The sequence below is a fragment of the Chanodichthys erythropterus genome, chromosome 14, assembly GCF_024489055.1.
Source record: "Chanodichthys erythropterus isolate Z2021 chromosome 14, ASM2448905v1, whole genome shotgun sequence".
NCBI classification, from domain to species: domain Eukaryota; kingdom Metazoa; phylum Chordata; class Actinopteri; order Cypriniformes; family Xenocyprididae; genus Chanodichthys; species Chanodichthys erythropterus.
In genome coordinates, this window is record NC_090234.1 from 25,614,184 (window position 1) to 25,635,143 (window position 20,960).

A 20,960-nucleotide genomic window follows, 5' to 3' on the forward strand; every position below is an offset into this window, starting at 1 on the left:
GCTTGAAGATAAGTGGTAATTTTCATTTGAAAGTGAACTCATCCTTTAAAGCTGTACTTTAGTCTCCGATCTAGTTTGAATAGTCAATCAATGCTGGATTAAAGGGTTAGTTCACCCAAAAAGGAAAATTCTGTCATTTATTACTCACCCTCATGCCGTTCCACACCCGTAAGACTTTCGTTAATCTTCGGAACACAAATTAAGATATTTTAGTTGAAATCTGATGGCTCAGGAGGCCTTCATAGGGAGCAATGACATTTCCTCTCTCAAGATCCATAAAGGTACTAAAAACATATTTAAATCGGTTCATGTGAGTACAGTTGTTCAATATTAATATTATAAAGCGATGAGAATATTTTTGGAGCTCCAAAAAAACAAAATGACGACTTATTTAGTGATGGCTGATTTCAAAACACTGCTTCAGAACGCTTCGGAGTACAATGAATCAGTGTATCAAATCTGCTGTTCAGAGCGCCAAAGTCATGGGATTTCAGCCGTTGGCAGTTTGACACGCGATCTGAATCATGATTTGATACACTGATTCATTTGTGCTCCGAATCTTCCTGAAGCAGTGTTTTGAAATCGGCCATCACTAAATAAGTTGTTATTTTGTTTTTGGCGCTCCAAAAATATTCTCGTCGCTTTATAATATTAATATTGTGCCACTGAACTCACATGAACCGATTTAAATATGTTTTTAGTACCTTTATGGATCTTGAGAGAGGAAATGTCATTGCTGGCTATGAAGGCCTCCTGAGCCATCGGATTTCAACTAAAATATCTTAATTTGTGTTCCGAAGATTAACAAAGGTCTTACGGGTGTGGAACGGCATGAAGGTAAGTAATAAATTCATTTTTGGGTGAACTAACCCTTTAAGGGCTTCTGATTGCCTCTAAATCCACATGGCCTGACACTGCCAAAGGAAACTGATCAGCGTGTCCTAAGCACATTCAGTTTGTACAGACTTTAGTACAATTGTCTGTACCAAAATTAGTACAGACCATTTTTATTCTTAAAGCAGAAACAAACCACCAGGGGGCATAGAGTGGGGAAAATATAAGGGAGCGCAAAGTCATGCCCAGGGGCCTCATAAGATCATGACCTTGAAGCCAGAAATTAAGTTCAACTCAACAAGATCCCACCCAAGAACAACACTGACTCAAAATTAAAAGAAACAATTTTTTAACATATACAATAAATGTTTTAATAGCAATGTACAATGATATCTTCAGCTGCAGAAGAGCAGAATATATCTTTCTCCATGGGACATGGACAAATGGTTGAAATACCACAAGGAATCTGTCTTTCAGATGTCCTTCCCTCCAGCGACACCGGCGTTTCTCACTTCAGCCAGATGCCTTTGTCACCAACGTCTTCATTATAACCTTCAGCGTACTTCTTTCCTGGGAGCTAAAGAGAGATTTTCATATCACATGTTAGATTCTTTAAAGCCCTGGTGTGCAATGGCAACAATTTACTGTGACCTTTAAAGAAATACACTGAAAATAAAATAAAAGACTAGACATTTAATCTATATTCATGAGCTCCACTATGGGCGCATGTTCTATGGGCTGAGGTAAAGCTCCATAATATTTTTTAGGGCAAAGACTGACAAGGTGGTGATCAGATGAGTAGATGATAAGATGAAAAAACTGATGGCTGAAAACAGCGCTCCCCAAGATCAATATAATATTGCCAGGAATCACTAATGGCCATACAAAGTGCTTTTGTCACCCACCCACCCGAGTCTGTCTGTCTACTGATTTTGTAATGCCACCGACATCACTGAATGTCCTTAGGTGACACTCCTGCACTGTGAAAACACTCAATCATTGTGCAGGCATTTGAAGAGACACTGTTTGGGCTCCTGGACATACGCAATTACTTGTACACAAATGTATCTGACAGAAACGTTATTTAAGGTAGATCTATCATCAGTGAGACACCTAAAGCATCACTGCTTCTATAATCTCTTTAATAAAATGGAGTTAATATTAACCACCACTACTAATAAAAAATGGCTCTTGGTTTAAGCAAGATATGCATAGCTGCACATGGCCATAATTAGGTCTTAAAGGGATAGTTCACCCAAAAATGAAAATTCTGTCATCATTTACTCACCCTCAAGTTGTTCCAAAACTGTTTCAAGTTATTTCTTCTGCGGAACACAAAAGAAAATATTTTGAAGAATATGGGTAACCAAACAGTTGATGGGCCCCATTTACTTCCATAGTATGGATAAAATACTATGGAAGTCAATAGGGCCCATCAATTGTTTGGTTACTGACATTCTTCAAAATATCTTTTTGTTGTCGGCGCTGATAGCCTAATGGTTAGTGCACTGACATATGGTGCAAAATGCGTTCACAGCGACCCGAGTTCAATTCCCGTCTCGAGGTCCTTTGCCGATCCTGCCTCCCTCTCTCTGCCCAATGCTTTCCTGACTACTCTCAACTGTCCTCTCCAAATAAAGTCACAAAAAGCCCATAAATATAACTTAAAAAATATATATATCTTTTTGTGTTCAGCAAAAGAATTCATACAGGTTTGAAACAAATTAAGGGTGAGTAAATAATGACAGAATTTTCATGTTTGGGTAAACTATCCCTTTAAGCACATACAAGCCACTACAAGCACATACAAGGCACATACCGATTTGAAAGCATAGTAGGCAGCATCAAACTCATGAGCACCAACTGTGACTTCTGGCAGATATCTGGGGATGCAGGTCATGGTGGCTACCCTCTGCTTGTCTTCCACCCTAGTGAATGAGGGAAAAGGGTAAATTTATTCAATGTGTTTAAAGATATGGCCAACCCTGGAATGATAATAATTACAGCTAGTACTAGCAAAAGTCTATGGAAGAAAAAAACATAAGTGAAATGTAAATAAATCAAGCACTTACAACATTCGCATATGGTGGAAAGTAACATCATCTTGCTCCAGCCAAGGGCCCTTCTCAAATTTGAGGTATTCAATATCCTCGGCAACCTGCAAAGGCAAAATCGAGTCAGAGAGAAGTGACATTTGCCTGCCACAATGTGCTCCATATGCAGGTTTGATTCTTACCCTCTCAATGTCTTGGGCTTGGGTTGAGTCATAGGCAAGAACCTCTGCCTCTTCACTGAAAATGAGATATAGTTTTTCAAAACTAAAACTGAAAACTTATATATATATATATATATATATATATATAATCTATTATATATATCTTTAATTATATTTTGATATAATTACAGAAAATTATAAATATACAAATATAAATTATAAATATACAAATAATAAATATAATGAATATTAGGTACTCACCTGATTTTAGGAAGGAAGGTCTTCTTGTACGACGTCTCAATGCTCTTCAGGTAGCTTAAAGGAACATTCTGGAGGTATGACTGTATAAGTAAGGCAATGAGAAGTCAAATTCACTGAAGTGATGATGGTCACTCAGTCATCACTGTATGATCAGCACTTCCTGAATTAATCAAAATCTCTTTAAATATTTAGATCTTCACTCTGGACCTTTATTAATAAGAAAGCTTGAGATAGGTTTAGCATAAAAGCTTGAATAGAATTCAAACATAAAACAAAACACTTCTTACCCTGCTTGTAAATTTTTCTTCCAATTATACAGTGTATAAGAGCCTCTATACATTAAACTAGGGGTATAACAGTTCAAATTCCATTTCGGTTTGTATCACAGTTTTAGGGTCACGGTTTCGGTACGGATCGGTATGTGCTATGTTGAGGGAAAAAAGGACTTCTATCAAATAAAACTAAAAGAAAATAAGAACAAATAATCTAACTAAAAGATGGGGGTTTGTGCACTTTGGATGAACACACACAAATCTTCTCACAGCGCTCACATGAGTTCTCATTTGTGTCTTCTGGCTCTTGAATGTTTAAATTGGTAAGACTTAAAGGTGCAGTGAGTACTATTTAAACTACACTGTTGGACATTGTTGACATTTGAAATCAACCCAAACAAACACACCCCTCTCTTCATTGCTCCACCTCCAAAACTCAGTCTCGAATCCCCATCCCCAGGATTAAACCTTCATTCCAGTGATATTCTTTTGAGGTGTTTTGTATAGACCCTTTTATTGTTTGTACACAATGATGACGTAGCAACGTATGCGCGCGCATTTTGGCAACGGAAGCGGTGTTTCCCATAGGTTCTAACATGTTAGCAACTCCGAAAGTGATATATATAACTACAGCTTCGCGAGCGGATTAAGCAACACAGACAGATAAAGTTATTTAAAAAAGTTGACTTTATCAAATGGTATCCGGCTTTCAGATCTGTGTAGTCGAGTGGATAGAAGACGTTAGCAGATGGCCAAATACAGTGGCCAGATATATATACATAAACCAGGGCTCTCAAGTTTTAAAGACAGGCAAGAATGACAAATATCCAACAACATGACATGATTTTTAAAGTGACCAATAACATCGACGATGTACTACACTATAATTTATTTAGTGCCAATAAAATTATTAAGCCTATTTGGAGAGAGAGATGTTTAATGTGACAAAATGTCAGTCATCGTGTGATAACGAAAATATAACTAACGTTAGGTCAAGACTACTGAGCAGGTGTTTTCAGTGAACAGGCTGTAAAACTGTTGACTAAGTTCAGACACTCATGAAAAACTGATGCCGATTATCTGGGAAACATTCTCTAACAGCAGTCAAGTTGTCATTGTTTGTGTCAAACAAGCTGTGAATTTGTTGTAACATTAAAATAGGAGATCATGACTTATTCTGTGCTCAAAGTGATGCTCAGAGCTCCAGTGTTTTCCTCTGTGGGTGAACGAGGATGATGGTGAACAATTCCAGGATATGCTTTTTTTTCATTGGTTGTTGCGTTAAATCTTACCCAGATTCCAGGGGATGACGACGTAAATCACTACTCATATTCAAACGTACGTCACTCGTATTGAACAAAGTTTAAAAAAAGTGAAAAAGTTTTTAAAAAAGTTTTTTTCCATGCTTTTGGACAATCATCGCTGTTTTTGTAATGTATTGGGAAGCAGAATTTGTATCAATCAACAAAAACGTACATTAGCCGAACTGTCTGTCGGTTTTACCCATTCTTATTTTTAACAAACCATATTATAGTTGAACCGCGGTGCAAGTGTGTGCCGAACCGTGGGTGGAGAACGGTGCGGATGTTTTTTTGTTTTGTTTTTTTACCAAGAACCGTTACACCCCATTAAAACCATACATACATTAAACTCAGCCATAATTTAATCATTTTGTAATCAATTATTTTGTGATTCTGAAAATCTTTGTCAATGTGTAATTTTTTGTACATTATAATCAAATTAATTATTTGGACCAACATATAGTCTGATCCCCACACACACCTTTCCTGATGCCTTGAGATTCTTCTGGACCTCTTCAGCAGGTACGTCAACATAGATGACCAGATGAGGAGGCAGAAACTCACAGATACTGATATTCTTAACCTCATTATAGTGTTCCACACCTGCAGAATAGCAACCAACATATACATCCTGTTCATTTCAATCAACAAAAAACAGCTTTGATTTATTATCATTTGCAATATGACTTTAGTCACCAACAGCCTTTTATTTCTATTATTTTATCATAGGAATTTCAGACATAATCACTCACACTGCTTGCGGATGAAGCCTTCTTTGAACATGGCCTCCAAAAAAACCATGTCACTAAATGGAGATCGTTCCAGAATAACTCCCTGTCCTGAGAAAGGGAAACAGGGAAGAGAGAATGACATAAAAAGCATAAGTATTACACAACTTTTTCAAACTGTTTATAGAAAAATCCATTCATGCTGAAGGGTTTTAACTTTTAATCACAATATCAACAGCTTTGGTTACCTGTAGAGAGCAGGTGCTCAATAGCATCAGAGTACTGCAGCAGCCTCATGAGGTACATCCAAGACTGCAGGCGGTAAGAGTTACCGTCACTGGCTTTGGGATCCAAGTAGAACTTCTCCAGACTGCAGTTTCCATTAAAAGCCTGATCTAGAGGAACTTTCTCCTTTGTCATTTTGTCAACATAATGTGTGTCTGGCTCTGGCATGTACAGCATTCCTGATGAGAGAAACATCAAATACTGAACAAATAGTTCTAGGAATAGTAAAATATTCTATTCCAGTACATCCCAAAGACATTCAGTGGGGTTAATTTCAGGACTATGTGGTGGTTGCTGCATCGGTTTGGGTTAAAAGAACTGTTGCCAAACATATAACATGCCAGAAAGATAGGATTTGGTCATTATTGCACTAAGTGTTTACTTATATTATGGTGGCAGTGGATATATATAAATAAATAGAACTACTCCCTGGATGGATATATAGCCAGAAATTGTCTTACCCATTTTTTCAGCCAGTTTCTGTGCAAGTGCTCCCTTTCCAGATGCCAAGTTGCCATCAATGGAAATGATCTTGCTGTTTTCCTTGAAGCGGGTTGTTGTCCTCTCACCCAGAGCATAAGCCCACCATCCATACCGCAGGTTACTGACAGCACTTGTGTGGATTTGAGCCTTAAAAAGGTATCAAAATATAATTTTATATTTCATATAATAAAGGTGATGTAGTCTAACAGCAAGTATACATGTTGTCATGATCAGCTGCCATATCTCTATTATGGAGTCAAGCCATTAATGACTGCTGACATTTCTTAAAAAACAAAACTATAAAACAGTTTGTATTGACAGAACTAGTGTCAGTCGCACACGGATATCTATTGTTATATATTGGTCGTGTCTGAACAAACGTGAATGCATTTTTATATAAACGTTACATTGATTCAATAAACATATGAACAGATGCGTTAATCTGACAGTAAGAGGTGATTTCCACAGCTGTAGTTCTGCTGTTGTCCTTCAGTCTGGACTACATGAGGCCCGACAGAACAGATGAACCTTTCGTCTGGAGTGTAGAAGATGTTTTTCAATCTTACCGTCGGCACGGGCGATAATGCTTTCCAAGCTGCTGCACCCGGGGGCACAACCAGCCGAAATAACCGCAACGCCATCGCGAAACTTCAGAAACTCCAGCGAGTCTGATGATCCTCAATGTCGCCGAAGGATCTCTGCGACGCGTCGCGGGAGTTTTGCGTCATCGGTGCGTCACGTGGTTTCTTCATGCCCTGACCCAAAATTATATTTAAAAATGATAAAGAAGTTGTTTGATTTGTTTTAAACACTTTGTTTCTTATTGATGTATTGGGATTTTTTCTTGCATTTCTTTATTTTGTTTGTTCCACCACAGGCTATATTATATTTACATTGTATTATAATAGTATATGATGATAATAATAATTTAAAAAGTCAAAAGAACAATACAGAAGGGTGTTAATATATCACAATACACATTCAAAAGATTACACAGCTTAAGGGATGTTTTTATAGCCTATGCAGAGCATACATTTCCGCACAAAATTGTTTTGGGCACTGTGTTACAATGAAATAAACGTAAATCAATGGGACGCAGTTTATTTTACAGTAACGTTACGTGCAAAAAGTACTTAGTACTTAGTGTACTCACAGTTAACTTAACCAATATTAGGTAACTTTGGATTAACGCGGAACAGAGGACTGTAAAATAAAGTTCTACCAATAAAATAATCGATTACAATTTTTTTTTTATTATCACCAGATAGGTATGTGATCATTTTAGCTGTCCATCACCACCAGATGGCGCTACACTCGTTTCCTGTCCGTGTGTTTGTCTTATGTGCGGTGAGATCGCGCACAGTTCAGAGTTTAGATTGGCTCTGAAGATATTCTGAACGTGGAAAAAACGAAAAGAAATGTATGTTCAAATTTTTGTGCTGGACAATGTTAGTACCTGAATATGGATATATATGTAATATGGGTCCATGGGCAGCAGCATCCCATCGTGCATCATAACGGCTCGTGATTTATTGCCAATAGATGTCAGTAGAGTTGGCTGTGGCATTTAACGCGACAGAAGAAGAATAAGCTGTTGCCATGGTAACTGTTGTTAGCTGGCGCAGATTTGTTGTTGGCTAATTTTGGAGCTAGTGTGTTGATGATTTTGACGTCAGTTGTGTTAATATTTGCTGCCTTGTCAAATATACAGAGAAGCGCTTTATTTCTGCTCTGACTGGAATCGGTAACTACATGTATTTATTACTGTCTTTACTGCTCTGAATCTGTGTTTTGAATGACCGAGAGTGTGTTCAGTATCACAGATTTGATGGCTCTGATACATCGTCAACCACACGTTTAGTTAAGGTTTTTAAATGTTCTTCCTAAAGAATAGTAAATCATGTAACTAAATTATTTACAGACAACAAGGCCGTTTAACAATGCGATTGTTGATGTTAGTGTTGTATTTATTAGTATTATACTAGCGTTTATTGGGTATGAAGCATTTACACTGTAATTACACTGTACTCATCTTCTGTTCTCTGTTCATTTCAGTCTATTCTCCTGTTTACTATTACCATGTGATGTAATGAGCAATTCCCCCATATCTATATTCATATCTCTGTTAGGTACTGGAGGGCAGAGGATGTCAGGAGATCTTGTAGCCGTGTGGGAAGTGGCTTTGAGTGATGGTGTGCACAGGATTGAATTTGAGCACGGCACAACCACAGGAAAACGGGTTATTTACATTGATGGAAAAGTAAGAATCTTTTAGAACGCATATCTGACACACTAGAATAATATTTGTTACATTTCAGTAGTACTTGTAGAATGACAGTTTATTAAAATAAAATAAGAAATGAAAACGTTATATTAAAAAAAGTATTAAAACAAAAACAAACCAAGGATGTAAATAAAAGTTGAAAATCATTTTAATTATTAAATTAAAATTTAATTTAAAAATAATTGATGATTAATAATAAAATAATAATACAAATAATAAATTAATAAAAATGTTATATTTTAATATCTTTTTTAATGTAAAATGTAAAGCTGAATTATTAGCATCATTACTCCAGTCTTCAGTGTCACATGATCCTTCAGAAATCATTCTAATATGTTGATTTGCTGCTCAAGAAATATTTCTTCTTATTATTACTAATATATATATATCACTTAATAGTTTTGTGTGAACCATTTTAACTGTTTTTTCTGGATTCATTGTTAAATAGACCCCAAACCTTTGAATGATAGTGTACACTACTGTTCTAGTGCACACTAAACTAGATTGTTTATACCCTGTGCTGAGTAGGCCATTCCAGATGACAAGTTTTTAATTTTAGGAGAAGATCCACCAACATGTTCTTTCTGACAAAACCCGACTTTATCCCTGTTCATGTTTAGTGTACTGTGCTGGTTATAACCCTGTCAGGAACCTTTTTTTACTCAAACACTGTTTAAGAAATTTTGAACAAAGTTAAACCAAATACAGTTTTAAAAGTTAAGTTTTAGCAAAAATAGATTGTGAAAACTAAATTTAGTTTTACCATAAATTTTCTCGCCAAGAAAATAGCCACAGAAGCTGGCAAGGTGTTAAAAAACAAACAAACTAGTACACACTAATTAATTGAAGAAAATCTATATAGAAAATCGGTTACCAGAGACAATTATGTGATCAATTATGCAGGTAAGAATCTGTATTTCAGAGAGTCCTTTAATTACGGATTTTATTTGTCAGTAGATGATGATGATTATACAGAAATATGTAAACAAACAAAAATCGCCACACAGCCACTGCTGCTCTCAAAATGTATTAAAAAACAACGTTTCGACCAAAAAGGTCTTCGTCGACAATTTCTTATTTTATCAACACGGTCAATCACACCTGATACAAGCATCAAACTAATAACCCAATAAACCATTCAACACAAGTAACAAAAGAAACAAAGCGTTGTTTAAAAACGCATATAGCCGAACACAGAAGTAATATACGGTTGAAGGACCAAAAACATCTCATTGCCATTGGTTCTCTTGATCGAACACCTGCTGTAAGTTGTGCTGGGATGTGCACTCACTACTTTCTTCTCTATACAGAAATATGTGACATGAGTATTTCATAATAATGATGAGAAAATAAGTGCAGGTGCCTCACTGGTTTGTTCATGACTTTCATAGGAAGCCATACGGAGAGATTGGATGTTCAAACTGGTTGGAAAGGAGACTTTTCACGTGGGTGGCACAGACACGAAGGCCACTATTAACATAGACGCAGTGAGTGGCTTTGCATACGAGTACACTCTAGAGATCAACGGACAGAGCCTGAAGAAGTACATGGAGAATCGCTCCAAAGTTACCAGCACATGGCTCCTCAACCTGGATGGCATTGACTGCAGAGTGGTTCTGGGTAAGAAATACCCGATCATAGGTTCCTCACATAAATATGGGATTTGACTGATCTGTGATGAAGTTGTCCCTCTTATTTCCTCCACTCCTGTATTTTTCTAGAATGTAGCATCCAAAAGCAAGTTTTAATTTTATCAGGAATATTAGTAGGCTAAGAACTTGTGAACGATATATGTATTATGTAAAGCAATCCTCTGTTTTGCCCCTAAAGTACAGCTGATCTCTGCAATGCTGAAAGCCTTTTCTCACTTGTGACCTGCCGCACAGCAGCAGTGATTAACTTTAGCTTAAATGAAGGTTAAAAAAGATTACAAATCCCTTTAACTAATTAGTTCTTAACAGTAGGAGGCGCTTCTAATAATAAACAAACATTCTCAAACAGTCTTGTTAACCTGATGGGGGCACTAGTGAGCAGGTGGATATCTGGCTTTAGTGAACCTTTATTAGCTCATTGCAATAGAGCATATGACCTAGTTTGATAACACTTGGTCTATAAACATTGTTAACTGTTAAAGAGAAACTTTCAAGGACTTTCCGGACCTTTGATTTATGTTTATATGGCTCATCCAGGGTGTAGCAGCAAATGTTGAGCTAGGACTGTTTTAAGACTAGCTACTGATTTATCAATAACAGTTATTCTGAACCTGACAGTATGAAACTCAACTAAAACATCTGACTTCATATTTATTAAGGGGGTGGTTGCTGAAACCAAAGGAGGCCACAGGCTGATATTGAGAATTCTCCATTTTTCAGATCCTCTCTACTGCATCATATAATGCTGTTATTCAGCTTAATCATTATTTGCGGTCAGTTGACTTATGCTTTTAAACAACGATGCACAGATATTGTATTTCCTAACTGATAATTAATCTAGTTAAAAGAACAAGTCAAGTGTCAAAAAGAAAGGCTCAGCACAAGACACAAGAATGCAATTGTAATGGCAAAAATGTATAAGGCTAAGGTTCTAGATTTACAGTAAGCCACAGTCTCACTAAAGAGTCAGTGAGACTAGTATAAAGACTCAAAATATAGTTAAGTAGTGTTTATATTGCTGTTTTAACTTTTATCACTAATCCTGCAACCTGCTAATTCATCACTTATAAACTCTTCCATCCTCAACAGAGAAAGATACCATGGATATATGGTGCAATGGACAGAAAATGGAAACAGCTGTAAGTCCAATTTATTTTTAAGCCCTTATTTTTATTATTTTGGTAACACTTTAACAATAAGGTCAATAGTAATGAATAATACTTTTAATATATGTTTTAATCTAGGTTAAAGGATAGTTCACCCAAAAATGAAAATTCTCTCATCATTTAGTCACTCTCAAGTGTCAGTAAACAAACAGATCTCACCTCCAATTTACTACCATAGTATTTATTTTTCTTACTATGGTAGTAAATGGGGGGTGAGATCTGTTTGTTTACTGACATTCTTCCAAATATCCTCTTTTGTGTTCAGCAGAAGAAAGAAATTCATACAGATTTGGAACGACTTGAGGGTGAGTAAATCATGACAGAATATTCATCTTTGGGTGAACTATCCCTTTAATTTCTACTTAATACAATAGTCAACATTTGAAGTGGATCAAAAAAGTTGTCCTAAGAAAAAGGTTTTAGGACAATTTTGATAAAAGGTTTTGATCCACTTCAGATGTTGACTACTGTATTAACCTAGATTATAATTGCTGTAAAAATTGTTCTTTTTTCTGTTGTTCTTAATTGTATCTAAAGCATTAACAAGTGTTATTGAATTGAACCTTATTGCAAAGTGTTACTATTACTTTTCTATTTTATTATTATTATATTATTTTGGAAATAATAACCCCAACCCTAGTCTTAGTTTTAGCAAAGACATTAAGCCACCACAATCCTTATCTCCTCTCAATAAAGGTCTTGCTCTTTATAGTGGGTGTGAATACAGTAAACAGCCACTGATCAGCCTTTAATTCAGTCTCAGATCAACAGCACATCTTTTATTGCAGTCTTGGATCACTGTGGAGAAAAACAATCCCATAAGATTGAATCAGCTTACTTGTGCAACTCATTTGTAATAAAATCAGCAAAACAGTGTGAGTCTATTTATTTTCTCTCACTCTAATACTAGTACTATACAACTATCTAATGCAGGTTAGATTAATCTCCCTGACATCAACAAGACTAAAAGAATGTAAAAATGCAGATAGTTTTGATTTTTTTCATCAATAGTCTTTTGATTTTTGATTTTTTTCAAACATCAGTGACTGATGTTTGACTCTGTGAGAATAGATGGTCACAACCCTACTGAGCGTACTGGTTCAGCAACATACGTGACTACCATAGCTATCATTCATTCAAGAAAAAAACATTAATCTTTCCTGCTCCTCAGGGTGAGTTTGTTGATGACGGCACAGAGACGCACTTCTCTCTGGGCGACCACGACTGCTGCATCAAGGCTGTGAGCAGCGGCAAGAGACGAGATGGCATCATTCACACACTGCTGGTGGACGGCATGGAAATCTCAGAGTCAGAATGATCTGTGTGAATGAATGCGTGTGTGAGTGTTTGGATTATCCATCCTCATGAGAAGTGTGTATATGGATGTTGGGATAGCATGTGCTCATTTGTCACCAGTCTGACCACAGCATGTGCTGGTTCAGAAATGGACCATTTTGAGGCATGAGAGACAGATGTGTCTTACAAACATATAGTTTAGTAATATTTCTATATACCTCACATAGCAACATTAGAAAAAGTGTTTTAACCATCTAAACGGTTAATTTCTTAATTCCTGGATGTGATGTCAATGTGTTTTTTCTTCTCACAGTGCAGTTAACTTTGACACAAAAAGATGTGAGGATGGCTGGACCTTTACTGGATAGTTTGTTATGATGGCCATGTCATGTATAGACAAGACTGTTGATGTCAAATTTTTTATTCTTTGTGCGGTAGCACAATCATGTTCTTAAATGCATAGAGTGGATTAAATGTGAACGTGTACTTGTTTAGAGTATTCTGTCCAGAATCTCAGTGACCGACTTATAAATAGGATCAGACTTCAGCAATAACATTATTCAGGAAATATACTGTAATGTAACTGTGTTTTTAGACACTTTGGCTCAAGGCCATGTGACAAGCAAGATTTTTTTTTTTCTCATTCAGTCTTTGTGCCTAGTGAATTCAAGGTGTTGTGACATGCTAGTCCTCTGTTAAAGGTGCAGTAGGTGATCTGGGAAATGCTAACTTTAACCTGCTAGCATTGAAAGCATATGATCCCACCCTCCCTGCAAATTGCCATCCAAAACCCTGCCTCCTCCAAAACACATGAATGTGCTCAGATCATAAGTGAGACGACCAGAGACAGCATTATTGGATTACATCATGTGTCATTCACCAGTGAGAAAAATTTACAATACAGTGAGTAACTCTGAAAACATAAAAATAGTTCCTAATTAGATGCTGGGTGCTGCTTTTATTGAGCTAATTCATAAAGGTACACCTGCCTTTCTAAGGAAAGGTCTTTATTTTTATGTCTTTATTTTCGTAGATCCTTTGCCAGTGCCACAGTTCAGAAGGAAAGTTAGGTTGTTTGCCTGCCATTCTTGCTCTGTCTGCACAGCGTACAAGAAATGGTCTGATGACGTCTGATGTCTGCGTGAACAGGCAGCACAGTGGTATGCAAACACACCTTCACCAACAGAGAACACATGCTATCATTTAGTTTGAACTGAATGCAATGATTGAACAAACATTTTATGGTCCTACACCTTCTACAGATGATGTATATTTATAAAAATACATTTAGACCACTTAATATAGTGATTGCTATCAGGATATGAGGAGACATTCAACCAGCATATAAAATGTTTCTGAATCACCTATTGCACCTTTAACATCAACATCCTTCTGAAACAATGATCTTAAATGTGAAATATTTTATCATGACATATTCTATTAAACAATGCTTAGGTGGAACTGAAAAATTATCTCAATCTAAATATAAATCAAGCTATGTTTCCCTAATAAGTTAAAAAATTGCTGCAGTTTAACATTTTTGTTTTTCCTTGATGCAAATTTCAATAAAATATTATTTAAATAAAGTATTAAAATGGTGGCATCAGTATTGAGAGTATATTTACTGTTAAAATCATTCTTTGACTCAGATGTATTTCAGCTTTTTATATGTAGAGCAACTCTTACACTACAAAATTCTAAGGTGTCCCCTGAATGTGTCTGTGAAGTTGCAGCTCAAAATACCCCATAGATTTTTTTTAATTAATTATTTTAACTGCCTATTTTGAGGCATAATTAGAAATGCGCCGATTCATGCTGCGGCCCCTTTAAATCTCTCACTCTCCGCCCCCTCCTGAGCTCTCGACTCTATCACTGCATAAACAAAGTTCACACAGCTAATATAACCCTCACAATGGATCTTTACAAAGTGTTTGTCATGCAGCATGTCTAATCGCATAAGTACAGTGTGTATTTGGATGTTTACATTTGATTCTGAATGAGTTTGATAGTATGCTCTGTGGCTAAAGCTAACATTACACACTGTTGGAGAGATTTATAAAGAATGAAGTTATGTTTATGAATTATACAGACTGCAAGTGTTTAAAAATGAAAATAGCAACGGCTCTTGTCTCTGTGAATACAGTAAGAAACGATGGTAACTTTAACCACATTTAACAGTACATTAGCAACATGCTAACGAAACATTTAGAAAGACAATTTACAAATATCACTAAAAATATCATGATATCATGGATCATGTCAGTTATTATCGCTCCATCTGCCATTTTTCGCTATTGGTCTTGCTTGCTTACCTAGTCTGATGATTCAGCTGTGTACATCTAGATATTAATACTGGCTGCCCTTGTGTAATGCCTTTCATAATGTTGGGAACATGGGCTGGCATATGCAAATATTGGGGGCATACACCCCGACTGTTACGTAACAGTCTGCGTTATGTTGAGATTCGCCTGTTCTTCAGAGGTCTTAAACAAATGAGATTTACATAAGGAGGAGGAAACAATGGAGTTTGAAACACTGTATGTCATTTTCATGTACTGAACTCTTGTTATTCAACTATGCTGAGGTAAATTCAATTTTCAATTCGATGGCACCTTTAAAATATTTCTTATTGTTATATTTCTGTAATAAACATTTTTGTCACGATCACTGTCAGTTCCTAGACTACACTTCCCATAATCCTCCCTGCCTGTCACATGCACACTCCAATCCAATCATCATTTGCCACATACACCTGTAGCCTATTATCTGGACTATTTAAGACTCACTCACACACCACCTCATTTCTAAGTTTTGTTTCACCCAGTGTACAATTCTGAGCATTTATATCCTGTCTGCCTGTCTGTTGTTACCGTTCCTGCCTGTTACCCGTTATCGACCCGTTGCTGCCTGCCTTTGACCCTTGCTGGTTTTCTGTTCTGTGAGTGATATCTGCCTGTCCTGATCATTGCCTGTATCCTGACCACAACTCTGCCTGTCCCTTGCTGTTCCTGTTCGTTCCCGTTTGACCCTGCCTGTATGACCACGCTATGCTCACTTTTAATAAAGCTTTGCACATGGATCCCTGCCTGAGTCCAGCTTCGTTACACATTTTCTAGTCTAAATCTAAAGAAAGTTGTATTATATGGCTCATAATGTTGAACAGATAAAAGACATCACAAGAGAAATTCTGATTGAAATTTAGCATTTATTTAAGTCAAAGCATTCAATATAATTCAGTTGTGCAGATCACATTACATGAATAGGAAGGCATTCATTACTTAAACAGTCAAAGATAATTTGTACTGCATTAATTAATTAATGAATTAAAGCATATAGATTGAAACAAACTCACTGGCTTATCTTAATTTGCATTCTATTGTGATCAATTGATAAAGATAAACTTATCACAAAAAAAAAAACCTTATTAATTTTACCTAACACTATTATTCATGTTTACATATTAAAAAATAAATAATTTCATGAAACGATGTTTAGAGAAACAACTGTACAGTACTCAAAGCAAGACCTGCGAGAAACTGTTTTAGAACAGTTTTAGTCGAAGTTGGTTACATTCTGGCTTAGCACATAAAAAAATAAATAATAAAAATGTTCACCACCTTCTATTCCCATCAATAATCCAGTAATATGTGATTTAGACTAATGATTACAAAGACCTTTATTCTTTATTTGTATAGTTCAGTATTTATTGTTTGATGCCTTGATTGAAATTTATAAAAAATTAGTGAATGAAAATCTAAATTTCAAGCCACAAATTTGACCTAATAATTTTTAATGTGTTTTGCATATTTCTGTGAGCAGCTACACAGAGGATGATTTGTCACATATGATCAGACATTCAGGAAGAGCTTGTTGACCACTAAAGATGACATGTGTCTGTCCCCTGTCAGACACACTATCATAACGATTCAAAGGGTCTCCCATTAAGGCAGGGGGCAAAACGAAATCTCGAGAACCAATCGTGGATTTCCCAGTGAGGACCCGGGCCTGAATGATGTAGATGTACTGCTCATGTTCCTGCTCCTTCCACAGCTTCAGAGCTCCATCCACTGTACTGCTGAAGTATATTCCACTGCCATACCTTTGCTCTAAATGAAGGAAAACTTCTTTAATGAAAATATTGTAACCTGATTCCAAACATCAAAATATATCATTTGTACCTTAAAAACACATAGTAAATTAACTTTTACAGGAAATGCCTTCAGAAAAGAACACAAAAACCTAATTATTATTCTTCACATTTGTGTTACCTGCAGGAGGGGCGAACTCTTTCTGAAAGCCTACTCTACAGATGAGATCACACAACTGAGCTGACACACGCTGGTAGAGGCGCTTCGGTTTGTCTTTCACTCTCTGTTCATTTTTGTTAAACAGCTGCTGTAGTGCGATGTTCTCTAGCTTCTCCACCTGCAACAACCAGTGAATCCACATGCCATTAGATCCTATTATTATGACAACACATTGCTATACTTCAAATCATGTCAATTTTTATAGTGCTTTTTACAATACACGCTTATTCAAAACAGCTTTATAGAAATTAATGTTAATGTTAATATACTTTAATGCCTAATTGTCCACATCTGAGATTTGCTATATTTATTGATGTATGTTATTGTACTGTGTGCATGGGGAGAGTGCTGAATATATTTATAGTAGTTGCAAGTTGGAGTTATTTTGCTGTGATATGGAAGTCTTTAAGGTTTGAAAGGTATGAAAAGATTTATGTAAATGAAGGTCATAACAATAAATATTTTTAGTCCTCTTGTGTGCAAACCAGAGATGAAAAAAACAACAACTCATAATTACATAGAATAGATAAAGGATTGTTTTTTTGTTTTTTGTTAAAACAACATGCTTGACACATAACAGGTTCAAAAACTGCTTAACATCAAAATAAAGATAATGTGATGTTTTCTCAGCAAATAAAACATAATATTGGATGTAGAATGGCAACTCGCTCACCTTGACGATACGGAGCCCAAAATCCTCCAAAGCTCTCCTTCCTTCTTTGTCAACATTTTCCTCACTCACAGGAATTCTTGCATAAAATGAATTGTTAAGAGGCTCAAAAGGATACAACAGGCCTGTGGTGCAAATGAGTAAATACTGTATCAGGTCATCAGAGACATACACTCAACACTAACTTATTATCTGCAATATATTTAAATTTTAAGTATTAAAAACATACATGTCCTCTTCATTGTGCTAAATCCTTCACAGTTGTCAATCAAAACCATGGACTTAAAATTGAATGTGTGGTTACTGAACGTGATTTCTTCACTCCCTGCCAGATAAGCTTTCTCCAAAACTGCACTGGTTTCAGGTGTTTGTATCCAAGGTTCATCTTTACAGCTCCAGCGAACCACAGAATACAGAATGTCTCGTTCTTCAGCTTCGGCAAAGTCCTGCTGGGCCTTACAGAGCATGGACTCCACCTCAATTGCTGCACAGCTGACATCTGAAGGACTTCCAGTGATGGTTATGCCACCATTACCATTCCTGAAAAACTCCTTGATGTGAACATGAAACTTGGCTTGGAGAGAGAGCAGGTTTTCATGGTCTCTTTGGTCAAGATATTTAACATGGTTATTCCTTATTGTCATGTTATCTGATTGATTAAGCATATTAAATGCCCATGCTTTTGCCTCTCTCTGAGCCTCCTTGGAGACACCATACAACTCAACAGTGGGTGTTTCATTTGCTGTTTCTTTGACTGCAGAAGCAAAACCTAAAAGCATTTTAAAGTGATATATAAGAACATTTATCTCAGTAGTTTTTATGAGTATCTGTATTATTAATTTCTAGGCAAACGTGTGAAACTGAAATCAGAAATATTTTCTGTAAAAAATATCATATATTTTACTCACTTGTTGCCATGGCATTGTGTACTTGGGACTTTGCCTCTCCTTTACTCCTTGTTTTCAAATGCCTAAACAATACAGTGGAATCAAATAAGTAATTTTGCAATTCTGGTGAATTGTATTTGTGTTTGATTAATTTTAACAACTGTGTTGCACATAATGTTTATGTATTCACTTTTTCCATATAAGTACAAATGCTGCTTGAACAATTATGTAATCTGGTGGGAACATGAAAATAAAATGTGATGAGTAGAAAAATACTTGCAAAGCTCCACTGTACGTGATAGAGATGCTGGGTGGACCTAAAATTGCTCTAGTAGCTCTCTCCATTTCGTGGACAGAGGGTTCATCATTATTGACAAGATGGATTTCTAAGTTCTTGCCTTGAAACCCATTCAAGTCATGGAACTTCTTTATAGCCTTTACAATAATGTCTGCACAGCGATCTCTTGGAAAATGGAAAAGGCCAGAACTCAGAGCAGGAATAGCAACAGAGGAAATGTTATTTATTACAGCTATTTCTAGAATTCTCAGGATAGCATTATGTAAGAAGGGTATTAGCTCGATCAATATCCTTCTTGTTTGGGTTTGGAGGCAAGCAGGGACCAACAGCATGTATGATATATTTACATGGGAGATTTCCAGCAGGAGTGATCACAGCATCACCAGTTTTCACTCTTTGCACTTGCTTTATAATATCATCACTCCATTTCTGGATCATTGGTCCCCCAGCATCACTCAGGGCTTGTGCAAGACCTCCTGCATGGTTTAGATTCTCATTGGCTGCATTGACCACAGCATCCACTTGATGACGGGTAAGATCATCTTTCCAGACTGATATTTCCACTCGGCTGGACAGCTTTGTGGAGTACCTCTTCTCAGCCCGCAAGACACCACTGTTACTACCAAAGGTGCCAGCCTCTAAGAGATCAGCCATGCAATTAAATTTTGCCTGAACAGCTTGGCAAAAGGCACTTTTACACTGTCTCAGAATGGCAGCTTGCCCAGGAAACAGTGGAATCTGCTGTATGTCACTCATGGTATGTAGCTTCCTCTGGACACCGACCTCTGGCTTAAAATAAGTAAAATAAAGTATACAAAATATCTGAACACAAAATCATTAGTTCAAATTGGATGTGTGTACATGGTGTATATTAGATTTTTTTGATAATTTGAACCAGTGATAAATGATAACAGGATCAAATAAGCCTCCTATATAAAGTGAAACAGTTTTAAAGTTGTATTTAATTTTAGAGTCATACTGAATATTGTGTAATGTTTAACAGATCCCTACTATAGAAATAATGTCTAACTACTGGAGAGTTCAAAGACATTATGATCATGATGTTGACGTTAATTTTAACATTGTAAACTGTGAACAAGCATTAGCAATCTAATAGTTAATGTTAACTATAATGCATTATCTAACAAATGAGACCTTATTATGAAGTGTTAACGAAAAATCATCTAAATTGGTTCTAAATTCTGAAAGAAAGTCGTGCAGTTTTTGTTTGTTTTCAGGAGGATGACTAGCACATGCAAAAGGATATGTTAAAATGGCAGCCACCATTCACTTTCAATTTTTGGACAAAAAGATGCAATGAAAGTAAAACAGTGATAGAGGCTATTTTACTCTGTCATTAGGCATATGTTTCACAGAAGAAGGCATACAAGTAGCCCATGGTAGTGCCTTTTACTTTCAAGGGAACTAATAACAATCGCACATAGCAACAACAAAACTTTTAAAAACGTAAAATAATCCACAAATGATACGCTGAAATTAAAAACACTAAAACTATAGTATTGTTTAAATTATTGATTTTGCAAGCATTGATTTAAAACAAATGTCGTGTGCTCGTGTCGTTACACAACGAAATTAGTCCACGAAACTGCAACAATCTTGATCACTAGATCAGGAAACAAAATTCGATGGTATAACATGTAGGCTAACTTAATTATGTTTTGTTTTTGAAATTATAAACAAATCTTACCTTAAGATTAACACTTAAGACAGATACGTCAATGACTGTCAAAAATAACAATGTTCGTCGAATTGAAATCGAAAGAAAAAGTTGTGCGACGTTCAGTGCGAACAGACATGGCAAATAACATACTGTATTATCTGTTCACTTACCTTTCATTTAATTTACAGCAATACTCTCATGGTTTGCCAAAACAGCGATTATGGTTTTAACGTTTCGAAAAGAGAATAGCCTACTTAAATTACACGATTCTGCTTAAAACGTAGAGCAACTCTAACATTACAAATGTTATGTCTCGTTATGGTTATATTTCTATAATATT

At 36.2% G+C, this 20,960-nt stretch overlaps 2 protein-coding genes and 1 pseudogene across 3 annotated transcripts; 1 reads left to right on the forward strand and 2 right to left on the reverse strand.

Moving 5' to 3' along the window:
* Positions 1–1,189: 1,189 nt before the first annotated feature.
* Positions 1,190–7,097, reverse strand: ndufa10 (NADH:ubiquinone oxidoreductase subunit A10). Its single transcript, XM_067409148.1, has 10 exons — positions 6,946–7,097; positions 6,358–6,526; positions 5,860–6,075; positions 5,636–5,722; positions 5,365–5,486; positions 3,311–3,390; positions 3,071–3,125; positions 2,907–2,992; positions 2,654–2,762; positions 1,190–1,411 (listed from the first exon to the last, which is right to left on the reverse strand). Exons 1-10 carry the CDS (start codon positions 7,018–7,020, stop codon positions 1,343–1,345), a joined length of 1,068 nt encoding a protein of 355 aa, XP_067265249.1. The 5' UTR covers positions 7,021–7,097; the 3' UTR covers positions 1,190–1,342.
* Positions 7,098–7,987: 890 nt separating this feature from the next.
* Positions 7,988–16,823, forward strand: faima (Fas apoptotic inhibitory molecule a). Of its 2 annotated transcripts, XM_067409158.1 has the most exons (7): positions 7,988–8,123; positions 8,509–8,639; positions 10,055–10,283; positions 11,405–11,454; positions 12,653–13,680; positions 13,811–13,937; positions 16,686–16,823. In XM_067409158.1, the coding sequence occupies exons 2-5, from the start codon at positions 8,526–8,528 to the stop codon at positions 12,797–12,799; spliced, it is 540 nt and encodes a 179-aa protein (XP_067265259.1). In that variant the 5' UTR covers positions 7,988–8,123; positions 8,509–8,525; the 3' UTR covers positions 12,800–13,680; positions 13,811–13,937; positions 16,686–16,823. The 2 variants fall into 2 exon arrangements, with proteins under 2 accessions (XP_067265259.1, XP_067265260.1); XM_067409159.1 differs by lacking the exons at positions 12,653–13,680; positions 13,811–13,937; positions 16,686–16,823 and adding an exon at positions 12,178–12,250.
* LOC137035648 (protein mono-ADP-ribosyltransferase PARP9-like) lies at positions 13,946–20,914 on the reverse strand (annotated as a pseudogene).
* Between the last annotated feature and the right edge of the window lie 46 nt (positions 20,915–20,960).

Bases quoted from the DNA above. Each gene is read 5' to 3' on its own strand.
- ndufa10 (XM_067409148.1), bottom strand. From the start codon at position 7,020: ATGGCGTTGCGGTTATTTCGGCTGGTTGTGCCCCCGGGTGCAGCAGCT. The intron at 6,076-6,357 runs GTAAGACAATTT...TTCTCTCATCAG, and splicing joins GAAACTGGCTGAAAAAATGG to GAATGCTGTACATGCCAGAG. The intron at 1,412-2,653 runs GTATGTGCCTTG...ATCTCTCTTTAG, and splicing joins CCTACTATGCTTTCAAATCG to CTCCCAGGAAAGAAGTACGC.
- faima (XM_067409158.1), top strand. From the start codon at position 8,526: ATGTCAGGAGATCTTGTAGCCGTGTGGGAAGTGGCTTTGAGTGATGGT. The intron at 8,640-10,054 runs GTAAGAATCTTT...TGACTTTCATAG, and splicing joins TTATTTACATTGATGGAAAA to GAAGCCATACGGAGAGATTG. The intron at 11,455-12,652 runs GTAAGTCCAATT...CCTGCTCCTCAG, and splicing joins GACAGAAAATGGAAACAGCT to GGTGAGTTTGTTGATGACGG.